Source organism: Mus pahari, chromosome 15 (genome assembly GCF_900095145.1).
Source record: "Mus pahari chromosome 15, PAHARI_EIJ_v1.1, whole genome shotgun sequence".
Taxonomy (NCBI): Eukaryota; Metazoa; Chordata; class Mammalia; order Rodentia; family Muridae; genus Mus; species Mus pahari.
Genome location: NC_034604.1, coordinates 28,326,670 through 28,352,170, shown reverse-complemented (window position 1 = coordinate 28,352,170; position 25,501 = coordinate 28,326,670). Strand labels below are relative to the sequence as shown.

The 25,501-nt window shown below is 40.0% G+C and overlaps 1 protein-coding gene across 2 annotated transcripts in view; it reads right to left on the bottom strand.

The window, feature by feature from the left end:
* Camk4 (calcium/calmodulin dependent protein kinase IV) overlaps positions 1-25,501 on the bottom strand; it is a 227,350-nt gene that overhangs the window by 20,121 nt on the left and 181,728 nt on the right. For both annotated transcript variants that reach the window (XM_021214784.2, XM_029547243.1), the window contains exons 7-8: positions 13,962-14,052; positions 11,933-12,007 (exon numbers count right to left, since the gene is read on the bottom strand). In XM_021214784.2, coding sequence (XP_021070443.1) covers positions 11,933-12,007; positions 13,962-14,052 — 166 coding nt within the window. The remainder of the gene's footprint in view (positions 1-11,932; positions 12,008-13,961; positions 14,053-25,501) is intronic.

The window sequence follows — 25,501 nt, the reverse complement described above, 5'->3', positions numbered from 1 at the left end:
ACAGGACTCTCATTGGTTAGCTTCTCCACTGGGATGTTCTTTCCCCTGATCTCCAATGTTAGCTCTCTCTTACGCTTTTCAAGTATTTATTCATGTTCTCAACTCTTACAAGAATCCTTCCTTGATTATTCATTTAAAATTACAACCCATGGTACCCTTTTGGTATCCACAAAAATGGTCACTATTTTCTTTTTAAGTTACACATTTATTTTACTGCCTGTCTTCTGCTAAAATACACTGTTCTTAGGGAAGAATCCTTCTGCCATCTTATTTTGCAATTTACTGTTATATTATCTAGTGCTCATAGCCCCGGGTGCATCACGTAGTTCAAGAAACATTTAGGAAAGGAACATTGAGTGACTACACAGCTTACATTCCCCAAAATATGCCTTATAATTAGTGTCATATCAAGACAATATAAGACCCAAAGAGACTCATTTTACCCCAGATTTCAAGCTTCCGAGTAGGCTTAACCTGTAGAGTCGTGTCTTCCCCAAGGTCAGAAGAAGGGGTGTTCCTGGCAGTTACTTCCACTCTTACATGTGCCCAGCCTTACATATTGCCAATACCATTTTTCATTACCAGTTCATCTGATAAAGATAGTCTGGGACACATCCCACCTCGGGGAGAAGGAGGGCTACGGTCACAGGGGAGGTGTATTTGTGTACCCTCTCCAATCTGCTTATAGCATCCTTGGTCTTCCATTCTATCCCCCTCCCACTGATCATGTAACTCTAACATGACCCATCAGCCAGGGCAGTAGAAAGCAATAGGCGGCACAAATGAGAGTTTACTGTGTACTTAACTCATTTTGATTTTTAAAGATTCCATTGTAAAATAGAAGTCATCTCTATGTGTTTGATTAATACTTGGGTAAGATTGTTCCTTACTTGGTGACATGGCCAGTGTCACTCATATCCTTCAATTTCAGTGTAGATAGTTATTTTCCATGAATGAAATATTAGTGAGTATTTACATTAAAGAAATGTAGACAATTGGTTAGCTTCCTTTGGTGATAGCTGCAGACGAGACTCTCTCCTGCTGCACTGTAGATGATTTACAAATTGTATTGAGCATTGGCAGAGTGAACTTTCTAGGTTATTTTTCAAGAAGCTATATAAAATTGTCAAAGAAGTTTTTAAAAAATTAAAAAGTAGCAATACGGCCATTTCATGGAGTTATCATGGTATGCATGGACCAGAACTGAAGACAGAGAGTGTGCTGTTAAAACTATTAAGTGACTATTTTTTAAATTGTAACTTTTTTCAGTGCTGGGAATCAAACCCAGTGTTTTACCTATGCTAGGAAAGTTATGTGACACCAAGCTATATCCTTAGCTCCGAGGAAAGGCGTCTACAAAGCCACATTGAAGCATCAGGCTTCCCTGGATTATTCAGAAAAGCTCTCTAAGAGATGCTTCTTCTTTAGAAGCTATTAGTTTTAGATCATCAAGTGTGATATTGTGTGTGTGTGTGTGTGTGTTACAATGTACAGTGAAAAGTAGATCACTCTGTTTTTTAACGTGTTAAAATATTAAACTACAATTTAACCATTTTTTTTTTCCTTCAGGCTGTAAAAAATATCAGAAACCTATACTCCTAAGAGTTATTCAAATGGGCATGAATTCCTTGGAACAGCCTTCTCTTCCAGGGCCCAGCGTTCTCTTTTCAAAGCTCACTGCCTTCTGTAAGCAAAGACCAGTGTATGCTAGAACACAACAGTGTTGGTAGAACAGTTATTAAGCCTGCTTTTGTGAGCTAACCTACATCCTAGTCTGCTGGCATCCCGTTTTATGCGCAGTCACAGCCAACTTTACAGCAAAAGCTTTCTACATAACACCATGTTTACCTAGTTAAAAAACAAAAACAAACAAACAAACAAACAAAGAAAAAACCATGGCAGTAAAATCACTATTTGGAAATCTAACCTGGGTCTTCGAAAGGTTTTACAATATTTCTCTACCATTTACTTTTGTAGTTTAACTTTTAAAAGTCTAGTCTGCATTCCCAGAACTGACTATTCATATTCAGAAAACTTGAAACTCTAGATAATTATCACAAAGCAAAAAATCCAAAAATCAATGCTTGTTAAAGAGAAAAAGTAAATCAAACGAAAGAACTCTTCCAGAAATGATGTTCTTTCAAAGGCCTCAGATCAAATTCCTCAAATAATAGGAAAATTTACTTAAGTCAGATAGAAAAATTGTAAGATCTGATTAAAGAGGTTAATATTTTTGTACTAACAGTTAAGTGATGATGCTACACCCACTTCAGTAGTGACCGGCCTGACAGGCCAAAAAGCCTGGGCACAGTCCGGAGGCAAAAAGTTCACAGAAACTTAGTCTCCTGGAACCGTGGCTTCCTGTATAACGAATGCTCCAATGTCCTTGCTTTAGTTGGTAAATGGATCTTTGTGCTTTCCCTTAATATTGCTTTATTATAAGTGATTCTAAGGATTGAATTTTTGACATATAGCTAAGTTAGATTCTTCACCAGTCCTAGGCAGTCAGTCCTTGAGCCAACCCTGGGCATGGATAGATAGCTAAGTCACTGCCCTACACAGGAATTTACCATTATCTACGAAGAAGGAAGGTTGTGGTCTAGGGAGGAACCAGAGTAGATACACTATAGATAGCTGAGTTACACCTATACACAGGAATTTACAATGGCCTGGGGGAAGGTGGACTATACAATAGACTAGAACTAGAACTATGGCAAGGGCACGAAGCCCTTGTCCCTGACTTCTAAGATTAAGCTGACCTTAGGTGGGGCTGCTTTTGATCCCAGTTGTTAACATTGAATTTTATCCCAGCTAGTTCCTGCCAGTCCTTCATGTCTGTTGTGTAAGAATCCAGTAACCTCATTGTACCTTGCCAGTGTGTCACCTAACTTCCCTATTTTCTTCTGTATAAAAAGTTTGATGCTCGATTTGACAAATTACATTCAGATCCATACTCCCTTGTGTCACGTCTGTTTGTCACCCCTCCTTCTTGCTGACTCTTCGCCCACCTGCAACCAGAAACCTGTTCCTTGCAGATAGGAGACCCAAAAGAGGTTAGTCTGCAGCATGGTGATTAAAAAGGTTAATTCCAGCCGGGCGTGGTGGCACACGCCTTTAATCCTAGCACTTGGGAGGCAGAGGCAGGNNGATTTCTGAGTTCAAGGCCAGCCTGGTCTACAGAGTGAGTTCCAGGACAGCCAGGGCTACACAGAGAAACCTTGTCTCGAAAAACCAAAAGAAGAAGGAAAAAAAAAAGGTTAATTTCGTTTTTCAGTGCTGGGTATTGAACCATAGCCTTGCACGAGCTAGACAGACATTAATGTAGACGGGAAGCAAGCTGGTGTGTCCTGCCCCGAGTGTCAGATTAGTGCTCAGTCTTCCTCGTTTGGGGATTTTTTTTTTTTTTCCAGAGCAAGAAGCAGAAGGTAAGGAACTCTCGTTTATACGACGTCCACGCATTCATTACGCCTCTCACATGCCATTAGTTGAAGACGTGCATTTAGCCACCTACATTTAGAAGTACTGACCTTTTTCTGATAACACATTCACTTGTGGTAATGCAGAAAAGTGACTGAATGTAGTGTGTCAGGATGTAGTGTGCATTTCTAATGTCAAGACAGCCATAGTCTGAGTGTATGGTATAATTAACAGTCTTCTCTATATGGCAGCTCCCAGAATATTATTTACAGGAATAGGTGCCTCTGGAGTTGCCAATAGCTTTACATATAGTAGCAGCTCATTCATTAGTTGGTCATAATTAGCTCCATTTTGGTTTAAATAGAAGCACAACACACATTAGCCAGTACCCAAGCCTGCAAATGGGAAAACATTGCTATGCTCATGGGATAAGCATGTGGGAAGGTTTTATGTATTAATATTTCATCTGAATTATGCCAATAGGGCTGTCTCAGAAAATAATGAGAGCCTGGCAAATGTTGAAAGAAAATAAATTCTTAACAGCTTCTGGGCTCTGAAAATAGAATTTGAATAAGGACAGAAGTGCAAATATAAAATATGAATATACATGGTTTAATTAACTAAGCTTATGAATAAATTAGGTGATTGGTATCAGACAGAAATACCCTTTTACTTAGTCCACTGCCACATTGGTCTCTTCCATACTTTTGATCCCCTTTTTTGTGATTAGCATGGCAGTTAATATCACATAAATTATATTGTAACATGTTTATCAAGCACTAAGATTTCATATAACATATATTGAGACCTGTGCCTTTTTTTCTCCACTGAAGAGAAATTGAGAAGGTGCTAAAAACTTAATAGGCCACTTCAGAATGCTAGTCATTGGTTTCCTTTGCCTGGGGCATAAATCAATATTTTCCAGCCTGGAATTTTGTTTTTAACATGTACATTTCTTAGAAAACTAATGACTATTTACTTAAGCAGGATGTATCTTTAATTTTTCTTTGGTAATTTTCTTACAAAACAAATCCTCTCTTATTAACAGTGTTGGGCAAAGGTTCCAAGAACAAGACCAAGTGGGTAGCTTTTCCTATTTTTATTTCCTGAGATATGACAGATGGTGTAACATAAACACTTGTTCTCTCAAAGGATGTAATTTGGAAAGCCTTCCATTAAAATTGGAACCATGCACCAGAGAATAACTGACCTTGGATGTAACCACCCTCACATCACACAACCAGAATAGCTCATCCTTCTCCTCTCCTCCCAACTGCATGGTTGCTAGGCACCTCTCTCAGCTAACATAAAGTCTCTGGATTATCAATATTAGATATTTTTGTACAATTTTTATATTTTCGACATCATTAGTGGGTCCCATTGGGGGTATGCATGATTTCTCATTCATACTAACAAGTGCTGAGCTTCTACCATCATCTAGCCCTTAAGCCTCAGGAAGCAATAACCCTCTTCCTTGGTCATCTCAGAGAAAGATGGTGGGTAATTTGGAATCACCATAGCTTCTAGACCATACACACACAGAGAGAGAGAGAGGATGGGAGAGAGAGAGAGAGAGAGAGAGAGAGAGAGAGAGAGAGAGAGAGAGAGAGAGGATGGGAGAGAGAGACAGACAGACAGAGACAGAGAGACAGAGAGAGACAGAGAGAGGATGAGAGAGAGACAGACAGACAGACAGACAGACAGAGACAGAGAGAGACAGACAGAGACAGAGAGAGACAGACAGACAGAGACACAGAGAGAGAGAGACAGACAGAGAGAGAGAGAGAGAGAGAGAGAGAGAGAGAGAGAGAGAGATGTACCATAAACGAGCCAATCTTAAACTCTTCAAACAGCTTTGCTTTGTGCTTTGATTTTTTTCCCTCGGAAATACTGGCAAAGGCCAATGCATGATCCTGCCCTCACTAATGTCTTTCACACCCCGAGCATCTGCTTTCTTTCCTATGTCATCTTATGGCACATCTTATAATGGTGTGCCATATTCATGCTCTCTAGAACCTGCGAGCACCTTCCTTTCCCAAGCTCCTCCTCAGCGTTGTCTGGCAGCTGCACTGGGTCATTAGGCCATAAATTGTTACTTTCATTCAAAGTCATGTTCTCTACTGCACAATAAGGATTCTCTCCAGTCTTCCACTTTGGCTTCATCCTTGACGCATTCTATAAATGGGCAATTTCCCTTCTATCTACTTATTCATGGAAGAACACAGCCTAAATTGATGACAGATTTTATCTGTGGTCAAGGGGAATGATGGAAATTGAGAGAAATCCTGGAAGTATGGTTTAGATGATTTCTGATTGGCCTCACTTTAAAAAGCAGATGTTTGTAAGTATTAGTTTTGTAATTGAATTGTTTTCTCGGTTTGAAGTCCTGCAGGTCACTTTTGGTTTAGGTTATCTACTTCCTGTGCCCTGGTCACAATGGTCTCTGGTTTTTTTCTTAGTTTCTGTGCTGCCATATAAAGTTGGATATTGCCTTCTCCACTCTAAAGCAATATTCCAGGGCACTTCCTTCAGGTCAAGAAATTATCTAAGTAAATATACATTTATATACAATTTGAACCTTGCCTTTTAAGTATGAACATATTGACCTTGTTCAAAAATATTGCAAACCTGCCCAGCCTTTATGATAGTAATTCCATATTTCTTTCCAGCAATTCAGAATCTACAAAGCACCATTTTCCCCTCTGAGCTCCCAAAATAGTCTCCTGAGGTAAGCAGCTATCTTCGCTACTTTCATCTCTTTCCATTACAGCAAATGACTCCTTTCCTGGTGAGCTGCTATTGTGGCAGAAAGAGAGGATCAATCACTCTTGGCCTCTCAGCTCCCTCCTTCCCCATTACACATACTCTAGGACAACATGCATGTGTGTAATAATAATAATAATAATAACAACAACAACAATAGAAATCAGGTTACCATTGTAAGTTTATCTACTAATGAGCCCATTTATGTCAAGGACAATAGAGTAAATAGTGTTTTCGCAATGATATCTGAACTGATTTAAGAGTAGGTCAACTATTTTCTCCAAGGAGAAACTATTTATAGTTTTGTGATTAAAAGGCAGGAGGCAGTATTGACAATAGCTTTCTGACTTCACTGCTTTCTAAATCTTTTCCCTTCACATTCACTTGTTATATGTCAAGGTATTTATAAAACACAGCCTTGGTTTCAAAATATTATCCTGATTCCAAGCCTTTGTTGAGTCACCATTCCTAATACTTCTACATTCCTTAGCAATACAGATTCTTTTAAAGCACTTTTATTTTTAATTATCTGTTTATGTGTGTACATTGTGTGTGTGTGTGTGTGTGTGTAGGTGTTCATGTGAGAACATATATAATCATTTATAATAGATGCACCCTACCAGTCTAAATCCATCTGTATCTATGTCCCAAGGACTCCATGGCCCAGCTGTCCTGAGTGTCAAAGTAACAGACAGCTCTGGACTGGCCAGGCACTACCAGCCCTCTAGGAATCTGTTCTTCCTGTGCCCACTGAAAGTGCACATGGCCACCTCTCTACAGAACTTCCATTCCCCTTCATTATAGAGCGGAAATGTCTCTCTAATGTACCACGAACCGAAGTTAGTATCTGCCTCTGCTGAATCCCTGAGCCCTTGACTCAGATAAATATAGAAATTGCCACAGGGAACCTTGATTAACTTCTTTGGTAGCCCATGAAATTCTGAAGCACACAACATACTGTGTTTATGCCTGTGGCTTCAGAGGTTAACACATAGTCTCTTTACACAGTTAATACCCAGTGTTCCTTTTATCGATGAATGAATCAGTCCTTCTTACAATGACTGTTTTGTGTGCCGAAAGAATGAACCATTCTCTTGGATCTTCTTATGTCCCTGAGAGGATGTAGCTTGTATGCAGTTGTTCAACTCTTGTGGAATTGTTTTGACCAACTCATCTCCTGGCCAACTATCACACTGTTCATCATTTTCTTTCTTATGGGCAATCTTCATGATCTTTTCTCATTTTTCTCTTAATTGTCCAGGCAATTATCCAGTAATTACTGATGATAAACAGATGATCATATTTGGTACAACTAAATTCAGTCCCCCACAGTCTTGGACACGTGAAGGTATGAAGGAGATACAGGAGGATAAATAGGGACTTATGAATTATTGTAGGCAGAAATAGAATGTATGATACAAGTAGGAGGAAAGGATCCAAGAGGCATTGTCAGAAAATAGTTCTAAGGGAAACAAACCCCGTAAGAATAAACCCACAAGCAGCCTCCAGCAAATTGCACAGTGCAACTGTCTCATGCTCTTATCCCAACATACGTACCTTGCTCCATTAGCCTGTGGCAGAGGGAATGAGTCACTTAATCCAAACTCATTCTTTTTGAAAAATAAAGACTTATTTATTTTTATGTTTATAAGTACTGTATCTGCATATTTGTATGTATTTGATGCCAGAAGAGAGCATCAAATAGGTGAGCCACCATGTAGTTGCTGGGAATTGAACTCATGACCTCTGGAAGAGCAGCCAGTGCCCTTAACCACTGACTGAGTCATCTCTCCAGCCCCCAAACTCATCCTTAATGCTAAGGCCTAAATGCCTGTGTTGACCCAGGTATTAATATAATGATATCTTTATTTCCCCCAAGGTGACAGATTTAGGAAGTGGGGTTTTTGCTGTGGGATCAGTCCATCACAGAGAAGCCTACATGAATAGACTTAGCACCTGTAGAAGAGGCTCGAGAGAAACACCGAGTCTGTTGCCCTGGGAAGACAAACCATCTGGCACTATCCAACAGTAAGCAGGACCCTTGCCAGGAAACTAATCAGCCAATTTCCTGATCTCAGATGGTTAAGCTTTCAGAATGGGGAGAAATAAGTATCTGTTGCTCGTAAGGAGCCCTGTCTAAAATATTTTGTTACAGCATCCAAAATGAATGATGTCACTTAGCAACAGGACCCCCAATTAACTCGGGAAAGCAATATGTCTAGTTATCAGGATCACTGCTGGAGTCCCTGAGAGTATAGAATCTGTGACTACATATGGTCAGTGTTATGCAAGCAGAAGTGATATGTAGGTTACATGTCTACCTGCCTATAAGAAGGAATACTGTTTTTTGTTTGTTTGTTTGTTTTCATCTTCTTCCTTCTTGTACAGAACACAGAAATGATGACTGATGTCCAGAAGCCAACTTGAACTGTGAGACAAGGACAGAGTCCCTGACACTGAGATCAGTGGCACCCACATGACCATAGCTATAGACGTTCTTAATATTGCTTAGATTTAGACTCTGGACATGAGAATATCCTTTACCTTACCTAAGACATAGCTACTTTTAGAAAGGTTTTATGCACACTTTATACATGCACACTGAATCTACATCACCCCTTCCCATATCCTTCTCCCTCCTCCACTTCCTGCTGTGTCTCATTCCCCCTTACAAATCCATAAGTCTTATTGATAACACGAATATTAAACCTATTGAGTTCAACTAGCACAGCTTATGCTTACACAGGCCCAGAAGTAACCACTTGGGATGTGACCATGAACAGGAGATCATCCCTTAAGGAAAATGATTCTCCTTCTCTCAGCAGCCACTGAACACATGAAGCCCTTCATCTAGGGGTGAGACCATGTGGAATTCCCCTGTACACTCCTGGCAGGACAACTGGCGTTGTCACAATGCCAGCCTTACTCGGAGAACCATATTGCTGAGATCTCATGCTCTGTTATGTTGTGAGGCCATTGTCCATCAGGAGCTGACTGGGCCCCTGGATGCTGCATCACAATTACATTAAGTTTTCTGAACTTACTATTAGCCAATATGCTTCCCAGCTTTAGAGGCCTTGTGGTTTAGAATAAGAATACTTGGCACAATGTAAACCTTTAATGGGAAGATAAGTATCTAATTCTGTGCTGCTATTTTATTTATGAAAAAAAATTGTAAGAAAAAATTTTTTTAATTTACCAGAAAACTACCTCACTAAAAACAAAATTACAAATGTGTATGAACATGGAGACAGAGAAGAGATACCCAGGCACTTAAAGTAAAATTATAAAATATGTATATTAACATGGAAACAGAGAAGGATATGTGGGTGCTATGTCTGACCATGTGTATTTTGACTTTTGCTTCCTACAGTGATGAGGTGATATATCTGAAGTTTTAGAGGGTGACACGGTGTGTGGTGGTGGCTTGCCTGGAATAACTGAGACAGGAGGTCCACCACAAGTTTGAGGCCAACATGGGCTGCAAAATGAGCCGGAAACCAACCTGATACACAGAGTAACACCTTCTCTCAAAACAGAAAGAAAGACAAACTAAAAACCGAACATGTCAACCAAGTCATCTCACAATAACAGAAATATCAAATTGACTTATCTGTGTTGATTTCTTTTCTTTTTCTTTTTCTTTTCTTTTCTTTTTTTTTTTTTTTTTTTTTTTTTTTTTTTTTTTTTTTTTTTTTTTTTTTTTTTTTTTTTTTTTTTTGGTTTTGGTTTTTTGAGACAGGGTTTCTCTGTGTAGCCCTAGCTGTCCTGGAACTCACTCTGTAGACCAGGCTGGCCTCGAACTCAGAAACCCACCTGTCTCTGCCTCCCGAGTGCTGGGATTAAAGGCCTGCGCCACCACTCTAAAGGAGACTTACATGACATTTTGGCTTTGAAATATCTGAGTTCTTATTCCTGAGCCTCTAACAATGAACCATGGGACTCAGGAAAAGATATTCAAACTTTTTGGTTCTTAAAAAAAATGAGAATGTTAAAAGGTTAATATTAATATTACTTCGAGAACTAAAATTCTGGGGATTTCCAGCATGCATTTGCTTAAAGAATACTGCACTTTCCCTATCTCCTCTCTGTAGTAAAGTGTTAAAAATCAGTCAATTATGTCTCCGTTTAGTTCTAAGGAAGAAGGTGGTCTATGAATACAGCTGCTATAGAAGAGGATGTCCAGTAACTACAGACACCTCCTGTGTTTCCATAATGGCTTTTACATATATCTATATGATATCTGCACAGCACACCGGGAGACAGTGGTTCTCAACCTTCCTAATGCTGCGACCCTTTAATAGAGTTCCCCATGTTGCGTTGACCCACAACCATAAAATTATTTTTGTTGCTGCTTCATAACTGTAAGTTTACTACTGTTATGAATCATAATGTAAATATTTTTGGAGATAGAGGATTAACATCTGTTCACTGAAGAGGTGAGTGAATGGTGTGCTGGGTAGAAACTGATGCTAGGAGCCTCATCTTTCATGTCGTGACACAAATTTCGTTCCCTTTAAATGTTTCGGTTGAGCCCTTCCATGTCTGTTGACCACCGACTTTAGGCGCATGGGACTAACGTTTGCAAGTTGTTTTATTCCTGGCTCGATTATTGCTATCCTAATTTAGTTATAAAAAGGACTGGATGGTGCATGCTAGCATGGATCAAACGCTTTTGTTCTGTCTGTGAATTGAGGGCTCTACACAGGGTGCCTTCAGCTCATCATGGGAGATGGGGCAAGGGGAGGGGAAGGCATTAGCACTGTCTACCTCAAGGATGGTCAGAAGACTCTTCTTGGGAAATCCAGCTGGGCAGTGCCCAGGTTAACCGAATTAATGAACGCCATATGTCTTCACATAGACATTTTCTTAGGTGGCTGGAAGACTCTGCTTGGGAAAGCCAGCTAGGCAGTGGCATGGGTAACCTAATTAACGAACGCCATATGTCTTCAGACAGACCTTTTCTTATCATTGTCTTTTTCAGTTCCAGTTCTCTACAGGACCTATTGTATCACGCTAAGGTCAGGGTCAGCTTCTCTCTTCCAGCCCTGGCAGGAGGAAGACAACATTCATCCTGACTGTTGGGATCCATAGCTGAATCTACATAACCACATTCTCTAGCTTTACTGTGCCCCTTCTATAAACTGTAAAACCGTCATGGGGAATGCAGACACAGACTGAGAAGCAGTGCTTTCCCCAGTTTTGCAGAAGACAGGAAATAAATCTATTTTTCCACTTTGTATATTTTATGCCATTTTTCTCTTGATATAGCTGAATGGTCAGACTATTTTGGCTGTGAGCTCTAGTAACAAGTGAGGCTGCCCTAATTTTATTACACTGTATGCTACATAAATGAATCATTCTCTCTCCTCACACACCCTCCTAAGGAAAAGCAAAGACCATTAGGGAGGGCCAGTGGCCTTAATTGTAACCACACAGCCTGCTGTGTGCTCCCTGCCTGTTCCCTTCAGAGTGACTTTCCACTCCTGCATGGCTCCCAGAGTGGCTGTGACCCAACAGGTATTCTGACACAGGTGTCCTACATTCCATATCACTGAGGCCCCAGGAAAGACAAAAGGTGACCCGAGTATCATTTATATATGACCCAGTCACTCCATGACCAAGGCCAAGCCATTTGATGGCCACCCTAAAACATGTATAAATAGAGACATTGGGAGTTAAAGCAAAATCAGGTCATTAGGTAAAAATAGATTTCATTAAAGGTAAAGTGTCAGTGTCAGAGCAAACGTACCGCAGTACCCTGGGGTTCCACACACTGTCTTCATGAGCACTTGATGTTCCACAATTTTTGAAAGTCCAAAATCAGCTAGAAGTACAAGAGAAGTTAGTGCACCAAGACTTTTCTCAGCTTGTATAAGTACCTTTGCTTTTCAAAAACAAAACAAATGTATCTGTTGACCTCTGACCCAGTGCTGGGGTGGATGTGGGTGAAAACAAGTCGCTTCAGAAGAAGCTAAAAAAATAAGTAGTAATTGAAGCGTTTCTTTAACTTGGAAAAAACCATTACCCACAAATACACTTACGAATAATTTATAATGCTTGAATTTTCTCTAAATCTCAAAAACATTAATATGTTTTTAATTTTTGTTACTAATTTTCTTAGTAATGCAACTGTGATGTTAAGAGTAAAAATTCCGGAGATTGACATGACAGTAATTCCAAAAGACAATATAGGCTTAGTGATATAAGTCAGTTAATTCACAGGTGAAATAAAAAAGGTTTTCATAGATGCCATGGAAGTAAACAGAAATATCAAAATCTTATTTTGATTGAAAATAAATAACATCAGATCCTAATGGTTGATAGATAATAATTCAAGGGGAGTCCGAATTATTTTTATTCATTCCTCTGCATATTACCTAAGTAAAATATTATCCAAGTTGCTACAGTGCTGACCTATGGTGGGATGACCCCTCTTCAAAATGCAGAAACTGCTCGAGGCCATTCTCAAGAGAGGCAGCCACAGACTGGATGCCATTTTAGACTTCAAAGATGCACCCTCATTTCTACAAAGCCCCTGACCACACCACCAAACCCAACAGGCAGCCTTTCAGAAAGAAAGGCTTTCCTGCACAAATTAGTATCCATCTATCCATCTAAAGAGATTTCCTTAAGGACCACATCTCTAAAAGTGATGTCAAAGGAAATGGAGACCCCATTCACCCACCCACCCACCCCTAGCTGCACACTGATCAGGAGTGATTATCAGAACAAGCTGGCTGCCCAGCAGGCTTCTCAGAATGTTTTTAGAGTCTTGCTCTCAGGACACACACTTGCAGCCTGAGCTCTTCCTTAGTAGGACAACTTAATTTGCAGAGGTGTTAACACTTGTAAATCCAGTGAACATATCAGCTTGCCTCTGAAGGAGATCTGAGAGGAGCTTAACACCCCTCAATGGCTTTTATACAGATTCTGAGAGGAGAACTCACCTCTCACAATGGGCTTTGGAAACGAAAATTTGTTTCATCAAGTATATGGGATATAAAATGCAATGTATTTTTCTCCTAAAGGGCTGCTTTCAATGGGTAGATAAGAATTGCCCAAAGGTCACTTTTTTTTCTGAATGCTTATATGGGTGGATTTCTAGAGACAATGAAATTTGAGAAAGTCTTGTATACATTTTGATATGTTGGTCTATACATGAGCATTTTAAGGTTTTATAAAGCAATGCATAATCAAAAATATTATTTGATTTAGATTTTTTCTAATTTATTTGGCCAACAACAAACCCTTTGTAAAACTATGTCTTCATAAATATACATAAAAGGGAGTTTTTAAACCCTTATTAGGCAATATCACCCTGGAAATAGGGTCTTTGAGTTTTCTCTGTTAACAGAAACATGGAATCTGGAGTCTACATTCACAAATTTTTAGCAAGTAGTTTGTATTAAAGTTCTTCATTATGTAAGATTGAGCTCTAAAGAACTGGGCAATTCAAAGTTAATAGCCAAACCACAAGTCACATTTTCACTATAAACTTATTTTAAAAACACAAGGCCCTCATCTTTACTAAGCACCGAGTCTAGGACTCATTGGGGTTTCCTGCAGTGGTGCAGGGGATTCCAGCACATAGCATCAGTTAACGGCCCAAGGGCATCAGCTAACCAACAATGCACTGTTACTCACAGATGCCAAGGTTTTGAGGGAAAAGGACAGAGGCAATCCTGAATAGAACAAAATTGAAAACTCCGTCTAGCAAATGTTTTCTGCTCTGGAAAAAAAAAAAAAATGGGTCATGAAACATCAGAAAACTTTCTTACCAATTTTGAGTGGTGCATCTGGGGCTGGAGTTGCATAAAGAAGATTCTCTGGTTTGAGATCCCGATGGACAATCCCATTTTCATGCAGGTACTACACCGGGAAGACAATGAAATACCAGTTGTGTAATTTTATTTATGACTCTGATATCTATATCTGATATTTTAAGTTCTAACATAATGTTATAGCTCAACACATCAGGATTTTAAAAACCCATATTACAAAAAAAACTATGCTTAAAGCACACACATCAGGGGACAGCTTATGAGAGCTGGGGTACATATTAGTGTGGAGTGCTTTCCCAGCCCGTGAGAGGCTCCCAGTGAATTCAGAGACTGTCTCTCATCTCTCCTCGGCCTCTATTAAATTCATACCTAAGTTCTGTCCATTTTTAATTCCAAAATTTTTCCCAAATTGTCCTATTTCTTCATATCATTACCCTGATTTGTTCCATTCAAGCTCTTCTCCAGCAAAGCACAAAGAAACTCTCATTTATTAGAAACGAGATGATGTCTGAAAGGCGAGTTATTGATGCCACTGGCTAGGGAAATCTGGAGTGTCAGGTTAGAATGGTCAACAAGGGAAGGGGCAATGGAGGACACTCGGCCTCTAACTCCTACTCTGGTTGTGGCATGAGTCTTCCGGTTTAGCAGAGTGGAGGAACATGAGTGAGCATTCTCTTTCAAACACACATGTCATAACATGTTAGTAAGTGTCATCTAAGCATCATTTCTATGACACTGGTTTTTATCTACACTATTTCCTCCTAAATTAAAAAAACTAAAACCATTCACTTAGTTAAAATTTTACTGAAACATGTATTTCTTTCGACAGCAATCATTAAATGGGTTGTTATCACTTTAGATAACTATCACACAAGGAAGTAATGGCCAGTAGGTAGGTCTGGTTTTAAATATGCAAATCTTATGTTGAGAGAATACAAGCCTATAAAAAAAAAATGAAGCAGCATACATGTAGCCTACAAATGAATAGTGCACAAAACTCATTTGTATATAGGATTAGAGCAAGTGCCTGGTGTGAGGCATCTTCCCTCAGGATGCTGAGAATGTTTAAAAAGGAGGAGTGTCGATTCATGTTCTCATTTTCACTGTATGATGCCAGGTTTCGGGGAAGAGGAGATTGCAGGCTAGAGACTAGAGAAATGTTTGGGTAATTAGATGTTATATTAAAAAGTAATAGATAGTGTGGGACAAGGCACAAAAATGATCTACAGTTCCAAAGAAATAAGAAATAAGCAAATTTAAATTGTATATTATATATATTGTATGTGTATATATATATATACACATACAATATATATATTATATATATATATATACACACATACAATATATATCCAGAGTGGGCATCAAGGAAATGTCTGTCCAGTCTGGGCATCTGACAGGCTGACCAGGCGGGGCTGGGATGAAGGCAGAAAGCACTCCAGTCTCAGGGGACAGGCGGCTTCCACTCAAAGATGGAGAAGGAATGGTATTCAAGATGATGGCATCTTACACGATAGCTCACGCTTTGAACACTGCAAAGTAAGAGTGAGGCGGGGAGTGGCCCCGTAAGTAAAGAGTGTGCTACACAAGTGTGCGACACAAGTGTGAGGAACTGACTTAGGGTCCTCAGATGTCACATAAAGCTTGGCACAGTAGTGCATCTGAGCCATTGCTCCTCTGGCAAGACAGGAGGTAGAGAGAGGAGAATTCTGGGAAGCTGGATCAGCTAGTCTGGCGCAGACAAAATGATCAAGAGACCTCTCAAACAAAGCTACGATGGAGCTGAGATTGTCCTTTGACCTCCAAATACATTCCATGGCATGAGTGTGTGTGAGTATGTGCGAGCCCACCCACCCACCAATACCCAAACTGCCACACACAGAGATAGAACCAGAGACACAGAGAGGGAAGGAGGTACAGAGGGAGGGAGAGAGAAAAAGAAGGAGTTGATATTGGGATGCATTAAAGGAAAAATAACAGTATTTGGCTACAAATGAAAGGTGAATCAAATATGAAAAGAAGAAGAAATTTAGACATTTCCCTTCAGAAGCCTTTAAATTCACAGATGCACAAACAATTCCCAGCCTAAGTAGGCATTAAAGTGGAACGTGGAATTTAAAAAGGAACAGATAGATCCCCTAAATATACCTTATCATGTATCTCTTTAAAATGTAGCCATCAAAAGCTCATGTTCCTCTCTAAAGATTCTAAGATAATACGGCTACTCTGCCTTCAGGGGGTGTCTAGACGTGTAATTAAACTCTCTCCATGGTCCTAACAAAAACTGTGTCATTGTGTAATGAGAGCCACTACATGGCAATTTGGTTTAATTACAGCTCTGCTGTGTTCGATGGGCTGTGTGTGGTTAATTGATAACGTCTCAGGAGTTGGTAGGAGGAAGTTTGAGTCTCTTTAAAAAATCTAACAGGACACAGAGGAACTAGTCATTAAAGAGAGAAAACAGTGTTCTCGCTACAGCTTTCCTATTGGGAATGAAAATTAAACTGCATGGATTTGTTCTTTTCTGTTCTTCAGAAAATCTAGGATTGATATACATGAATTTAAGTAAGAGTCAGCATGAACTCTTGAAGTCTGCTTGAACACCTGCTCTCTCTCTCTCTCTCTCTCTCTCTCTCTCTCTCTCTCTCTCTCTCTTTCCCCTCCCCCTCCCTCCCTCCCTCCCTCCCTCTCAACTTTAAAACTGTCCACAGAGGTGAAGCGTTTTCCGTGGCCTGACCAACATCACCTGACCAGGACGTGTTGCATGCCATGGTCCCCCCTCACCCCAAATCTGGGATCGCTGTCATTTGCTTCAGAGTCACCCTTCATGCTCCTGGCTTCTCGTTAGCCTTGAGCAATTGCACACAGAGATATTAATGTCACCTGCTTATTATTTTCATTTACATTGTCACTGCTTGGTAATTACCTTCAGGGTCTCTATTGGCACTGCTATGCCATTTAGTCTCCACCACCACCCCACCCTTTTAAGGCCTTATGCCTATACTTCTAAATCACAGGGTGACTCAAACAAGGCCTGAGCTGAAAACACAAATAATGAACTTCAAGCTGAAATCTCGCACCTACAAACCAAAGACGAATTTCCCCAGAATAAAACTTAAAAGTTCTTTAAAGTGAACCCCTAATTTGTGTCTTGATGTCTTTCCGAGACAACTGCTAATATACACAAGCCACAATGTGATTATTTCCACGTCATGATATATATGTAGTTCCCAGAAAATGTAAAGATTCTGGAAGTTGGGCTGAGAGGGGCAGGTGGGTAAAGCTTGTGTGGTACAAGTGTGGGGACTGTCACGTGTGCCCTTAGAAGCTTAACCTATCACCCCTCTGCTCCTGTATAAACACATACATAGACATATACATGCATGTATATATGAATAATACACACATACACACAGATGTACACATGCATCATATATGCATGTTGTGGATTTGGTTTAATGCTTACATTATGGGTTCCCAAATTACATGAGAATCCCACATGTGAGATGCTGAGGGTTCCTACCTCCAGCTGGTTCTAATTGGTACATAAAGTTGCCAGCAACCAATGGCCGAGCAGAGAGGCAGAGGCAGGACTTCAGAATTCCCAGGCAAGGAGACCAGGGACTAAGCAGAATCATCATGCCAGGGAAGGAATAAGATGCAGGCTTGTGAGCCACAGAAGACACAGTAGCAGTTATGTAAGAACCCGGCAAGAGCAGCCCCAGGGCCTCCTCATTGGGTCTGGGGTAGCAAAGATGGAATATAGATTTTAGTAAATTCAGGAGTACTGGAGGGGAGGCATTAGCAATATGGAAGTTTGTGAGTGGCCCAGCCACTGCACTGTTTAAGGCATATTAAAATAGAAGGCGGGCTGGTGAGATGGCTCAGTGGGTAAGAGCACCCGACTGCTCTTCCAAAGGTCCTGAGTTCAAATCGCAGTGACCACATGGTGGTTCATAACCATCCGTAACGAGATCTGACTCCCTCTTCTGGAGTGTCTGAAGACAGCTACAGTGTACTTACATATAATAAATAAATAAATAAAGCTTAAAAAAGAATTAAAAAAAAATAGAAGGCTGTGTGTGTGTGTGTGTTTGTGTGTGTGTGTGTGTGTGTTTGTGTGTTTCATCAAGAACCCAGAGCACTGATTGGGGTGCAGTATCAAGGAACTTGCACAGCTGCTGCTGGGGAGATTAGAGGAGATTAATCAACTACAACACACGCACACATCACTCTCTCTCTCTCTCTCTCTCTCTCTCTCTCTCTCACACACACACACACACACACACACACACGTGCACGCGCACACACACAGACAAAGACATGCATACACACGTTTACATACACATGTCTTACATGTACATATTGCCCCTCATCGTTCACCCCACGCCCACTCCCAGAGTTTGCCACTCCTCCATCAAGATGTTAAGTCTACTTTTTTCCTCTTTGAGTTTGGTGGAATTTTAAGTTGCTTGGAACTAATGGAGTACAGAGAATGTTTTAGTGACTTCCAAGGTTAGATCATAAAAAGTCTATGTGATATCTATATTGTGTGGGACCCTTTTTGGATCTCCGAACTGCAATGTTAAAAGCTGGATGTCCCTAAACTCTCCAGGACATGTGACAGATGTGCTGCAAAACAGGTAACATGGATCAGTCAAGTTTAGGTAACATGGATCAGTCAAGTTTAGATAACATGGATCAGTCAAGTTTAGGTTTTCTATTTGACAAACCCACCCAGGTCTCATGTAACAGACAGATCATGCCAGAAATGCGAGCGGAGTTGGTCTAGGTGATTGATTCATCTTTCCAGACATCAGGCTTCCAAACATGTAGCCTCAGCCAAAACCACAGACACTGCAGAACTAACACGCCCACTGTGTCATGTCTCAAGGTCTGAATCAGAAAATACACATGCATTACAAGATGATTGTTTCAAAATGATAGTCTGAGGGCTGGAGAGAAAGCTGAGCATTTAAGAGCACTTGCTATTCTTGCAATGGTCTGGAGTTCGGTTTCCAGCACCCACAGCAGGTCATGACCACCTGTAACGCCAGTTCCAGGGGGTTTCATACCTCTCTGGGCACTTGCACGCATATTCATGAGTGTGTGCTCTTTCACAGACATAAATAAATGGCAATAAAAATGTCTATTTAATTGTTTTTATTTGTATGAGTGCTTTGTGTGTTCACGTCAGTGTACCACATGAGTGTCTGATGCCTATGGAGGCTAGAAGATGGTATCAGAATGCCCTGAAACTATTAACTGTCATGTGGGTGCTTGGAATTGAAGCCAGGGCTTCTGTGCCCTTATGGTTGAGACATCTCTCCAGTCTAAATAACAACAACAACAACAACAACAACAACTTTTAAACTTTATGCACAGGAATGTGTGTGTGTGTGTGCACATCATACGTACATGCACAGATATATACACACAAAACAATACACACATATATATGCACACATGTGTCATACACACATGCACACAGGAATGTCTGTTGGTATAGCAACAGTATCTAACTGTACAGCCCATATAGTCAGCACCTCTGACAACCTTCTGCACTCCACAGAATGAACAATTCCTTCTGCCTTCCACAGCATTCCCCTCACGTTCCTAGTTCAACATTTTAATGCTCTTACTAGTCAATTGTCTATCTGCCAATAAAAGATTCCCCGAGAACTAATTTTTTTACTGACATTCTTACTCACAGACTGTAGAAAAAAACATGGGGATGGGACAGGTTTTTGATAATCATCTGCAAAATTAATGTGTGAATGGCCCAAGGATCAGAATTACAGGCTGAGTGAGGCTCATTAGCAGACACCAGTGAACAGACACAAATGTCATGGAATGGCTGGTTTATCACAGTTAGGGCTCTAGCATATTTAGGTTTCATAAATGTTTATTAAATAAACAACATGATGGTAATCTGAGCTGGCACAGACATGCCATCTGTTCTGGTGGGGACAGATATCATACACCGTAGCACTTTGTTACCTTGTGCGTCCCTGTGTTCAAAGACCTCAGGAACTCAACGCACCCTGCTCTCTCTTAGGAACTAGCAACATCAGCTTTTGGTCCACAGACTGGCATGTAAAACGTGACACAAACTGATTAATTCTATGCTTTATGAGCACAATCAAATGTTTAGTATTTTCAGGCTCAGTGAGGAACGTCACCAGGTTGCCTATGCGTTATACAGTCATTATTTCCCTGGCATTTCCCAAGCAACTTAAATCTGAATTCAGGATGTCAACCTTTTTTTCTTTCCCCTTAGTTCACTGATGATGTCCCTCTCCCATCTTCTGCTACGCCACTTCTGATAAATAATTTTCCAAAATTCCTTATCTTTCTCTACTATGTCACCTTCATATTTTTGTGCTTTATTTCTGATGTTAAAAAAAACAAACAAACTATGAGGTGTCTTTTTTCTTCATTTCCCTCATGCTGACATTAAAAATATTTTATTGTGTTTATGTGGGGGGAGGCGTGAACACGTTACAGCATGCATGGTATTATCAGAACATAACTCCCAGAGAAGTTGGTTCTTCTACCAAGTGGTCCCAGAGACCGGACCTCTTGAGCAAACACACCTCATTTGCCTGCCCATACTGAAACTTGTTACGGTTCTTAAACTTCCTAGCTTTTGGAAAGTTGTATAAAACATGTCTTTAAATCCTAGCTCCCATCATTCCTCACAGATTCTAACTTGTAGCTGAGATTGTTCCATAGACTTTGTTCAAATATCAGATGAACATTAAGTTCATTTTGACTTTTCTTTGTGTTTCATCCAGAAGAGTGTTTTTAAAGTTATTTCTTAATTTTGAGATTATAATACTATTACATCATTTTCCCCCTCCCTTTTGTCCCTTCAAACCCTCTCATATACTCTCTTTCAAACTTGTGCCTTCTCTTTCTCACTAATTGTCATTATATGCATATAGGTATACGATGTCTATTTTGGTAGAAATAAATATCATATATACATATCACTTCACATATATAAATATGTATATACATACATATATGAATATGAATCTATATTCCTAAATCTAACCTGCTGAGTCTGTATAATGTTATTTGCCTGTATTTTTCAGTCTGGCCATGTGGTATTGGATGTTATTTGCCTGTATTTTTCAGTCTGGATGCCTGGTATTGGATAACTAATTGGTGTGCTCTTTCTCCAGCTCCCAGAATCCCACAGTATCCTGGCGTTGTCTGTGAAGCGCTGGGGCTTTGTGGCCTTGTCCCCACCCACGTTAGCTGCCTCTTGCCCTTGTTCAGCTCGTGGTTAAGCAGTCAAGTTAATAAGTGGCGTGGCTTCTGATATTAATAAGAGACACAATCTCACAGCAAACTCCCCAATCTGAGGCTCTTAACGATTTTTCCATGTCCTTTTTTGAAACGTTCTCTAAGCCTTAGGTGAATGGATGATACTGGAGATCTGCCCATTGGGACCCAGCTCCATTTCGATTGGTTGTGGTTTTCTATAGCCATCTCCATCTGTTGCAGAGCACAGTTCCTCTGATGAGGGGTATGTACTACACTAATTTGTGAGTATAAGGACAAATATTTAGCTAGGGATTATTCTGGCTTAATAAAGTGGTGGCTGCAATACTTTAATGTTATGTCTACTTTGTTTGTGACATATCAAATCTGTTGATAATTCTATCAACAAGTATATTTTTTATTTTGGATTTAAGAATTATACTAAATCTTTTGTCTTCTGATGTATTATTTCAGAATTCTTAGTATATAATCTATACACCTATTAAATATTCTCAGCTTTTCCTCTACCTTCTCAGATATGTAGAATATAGTTGCAAATAGCCATTTTAATGTTCCCACAAAATGTTTCTGCATCTGTGCCCAGGGTCTGTTGATTGGTTTTACTTCCTGCTTCCTTACACGCCCTGTAAATTTATCATCATCATCATCATCATCATCATCATCATCATCATCATCATCTATTATGAAGTTTATCTGATTGGTTACAAGCACAGATGTAAATATCTTGTGATACTTTAAAACTCTGTTCTGGATACAGCCTTGAACCTTTTGAGATCTGAAGTCTGTTGTTAAGCTTTGTTATATCTGTGCACTGGGAACACAGTCTTCCTTTCCAAATATGAGCTTCTATTCTGTGGCTCCTTCTCTGGCCTTAAACAGTTTTCTCAGGGTTGCGGGCTGATCAGTACTCAGCTGAAATACTGAGGGTGGGAAGCACCTGCAGCTTTACAGGGACCTAGCTTGCTCCTCCCAGTCCGTATGCCAGTCTCTGTGGGCACCAAGACACCTGCTTATGTTTTCTCATGGGAGAAAGGCTGCGGGGCTCCTCCGGGCTCCTCCACTGTTGCAGCCTCCAGATGGTTCAGTCAATCCCAGTGTTGTTTGTCCTCCCTACACAGGAGCTGCTGTCTTGGGCTGATTGATATCTAATATCCAAGAACCATGCTTCCTATATTTGTTGTCTGAATTTTTGTTTGTTTCACAGAAAAGGATACATTCTTCTTTATTTCATCTTCCTCAGATGCTGTCAATAGTAGTAAGTAATACTGCCTACAACTGGAATTATCTTACATGGTTGAGATTTCTTTCAAAACATTATCACGGATACACCAATGGATGCAGTTGTTACTTTAAAAGGACAACGGTTGGGGTGGTCAGACCTTTGGCTGAGAGGCTGAGTTGACCAGAGCCAGGTTGATTCCGTGTCAGGCTGCAAACCGGCAATTTAGGAGACTAGGCCTGAGTTTCTGTTTCCTAGAACTGGAAAAGTGCAAAACAATTCAATCCCAAGGAAAACCGTGCCAAGAGCTGCCCTGCCACCTGGCCTGAGCCAAGCCTGAGCCAAAAACAGTTCATCAACAACAGTTTTGGAAAGTCTCCAAAATTCCCCAGAACCTTGACCAATCCCAAAGACGCCTATACCCTGGAAACAGAGTCAACCAATCAGGATAAAAGTTACCTATGTCCTTGAAATCCCCCTAAGGAGCTTTAAGTGAGCTCACTCAGCATCTCCGTATTGGTAAACGGTAGACCTCTGTGTGTTGAAATTCTGTGAAATAAAACGCTCTTTGCTTTTGCATACTATCTAAGTCTGGGGTCTTCCTTTAGCGACTCATGGACTCTACTAAGTCCTTTACATTTGTGGACCTCTGGTAGCTTTGAGAATAGAGCCAGACGGGAAACGATTCCATGGTTGTAGTGATATGGAAAGTAAAAATCATCTTAAGAAAGGACGATAATGATTCTTGGCTTTGAGAAAGTTACCTTGACCAATCTATTAAACAGATGTATCGGTATTTTAAGCATGACAATAGGTTGGATTTTATCCCAAGTACAAAATATGTACCCATTTTTATGTTTTACTATGTATATATTGCTTATATAATTATACTAATTATCAAATGAAACAAAATGAACTCTTCAAAGCATTCTGAATAGATTAAACATGCAGCAAATATATAAACATATCACTAAAACGACCTTTGAAAGGGATTGAGGTGCGGAGTTAGGAGTGAAGGCTCCTGGTTTCCAGATTCTAGTAGCAATCTAATATTTCACACAGCAGTAAAAGCGGTGTTCTATGATTCTGTGAGTTTAGATAATAATAATACACCATATGTTCAAGAAGACAGAGAAAGGGAGATTTAGTCATAAATGTTTAGAAGATAAACATCTTACCTGATTTTTATGTGTGCAAATAAAAAAAACTACCTTGTATATTATTAATATGAATAATTCATATGTTTTTATATCTCGGTTGAAAATTACACTGCTCTAGTGTGATGCTTCTGAGATTTGCAAAATAAACTTTGACTCATATGGTTGTTCAGAAATGGTTCCTATTCTGTGATGGACCAAAGCCTCTAGTTTCCTGTAGAGACAAGTGATCCAAAGATCTGTCAGGTTCCGTGGCCTTACACTTAAAGACTATAAGGCAATTCTGTCAAAACTCTGAAGGCTTCAACACAATGAATTTGAAGTTCCTTTTAGGTTTCAAGAATCCTTGTCCCATATGAAATTTAAAAACATTAAATGTCTCTATTAACTAGGGCATTAATTTCCATTAAAAAAAGATTTAGCTTAGAGTAATTTCAGGTAACCAAAGTGCCTTATGGCTAGGACTTTAAAAACCTTCTTTGAAGGATTACTCTAAGAATTACAGAGTCGTTTTAAATATTGGGAGATTATTTGGAGATGAAATCCCAAAACCAATTGCTTGTAAAACAGGTTAATACAAATGAAGTGTTTTTTTAATAACTTTAATCTTTCACTGTGTGATAAGTCATGTTCTAAGAGATTTATCAAGTTTATTAATCCTTGTAAGTTTATTTTCACTAGTTAGAGTATAAAAATCACGACATTGTAATGTTTTATTACACCATTCTTGGGATCTGCAGGGATCTAACTGGCCCTGGAGATCCTAATATAAATCAGGGAACTCTGATGGCTGACATTATAGTCTAAGTGTAAAATACTGAGTTTAAGAGATCTAATAAACAAAGATGTCTCCAACTTGTAAGCCTAACTGGCCCAGGGACAAATAACTTCCTGGAGTGCTGGAGGCTGTTGTTGATGTAATGTATCAAGCCTAGTATTTCTGCTTCTGTATACAAGCTTGGTTACCCCAACAGCACAGGGTGTGCCTGATCACATGTAGGTGGGAGATAGATCCCAGCAGGAAGTACATCGGGATGCTTGCCTCAGATGGACAAAGGTGGGAGGTAGCCTTGTGGGGTTTGTATGTATAAGCCTTTGACTAATTCATGGCCAGAGAATCTGGGGATAGGAATCTGGGGTATGGACCTGGATAGTGCTCATTGCCCTGGCCAGTATTTAATAAAGTTCGCATCATTTGGCTTAAAATTGTGTCAGTGGCCGTATCCGCACACAGTGAGAACTAAGAAAGGAGAAGGAAGGGGAGAGAAGGTTGTACTGATGGATACATCACATGTTACTCTCAAGCTTTTCACGGGGCTATTAATATTGATTCTCAATAATCAATAAATTGCCTTCAAGGGTTTGATATTCAGGGTTAATATAAATCTCTTAATAGGAATACTATATTTTTGGATGGAACTATAGAGTACCAGGCAAAGAAGAAAGCAGACATTGGATATGCATCCACGGAGAAGGATATATGATGTAAAATAATGGATCTCAGGGAGGATCTGACTGTTCCTCATGAATCCTGCCTCTTCCCCATTAGGGAAATGCAAAGAAGCGCTCTCCCAGGCCCTCTGCTCTGCCATGCAGGAGGGATCTTTTTTTTTTTTCCTTACTATTGTTATTTTCAGGCTGCACTTGGCTTTTTTCTTTACCAGAACTGTGATCTCTACAGATACCACCCCCATGGGTCCCCTTTGTTGGGCTCTGTGTATTATATATCTTATTTATAAGAAGTATATCGGAACCGGAAGGGGAGCCATCTTTGCTCCAGTGCACTGCCGGGGAGAGCGGACTGCTGAGAAGGGACCCGGGTCTGGTCCCAGTCGTCCGGCGCCTGTCCCGCCCAAGGAGGGGTGTTC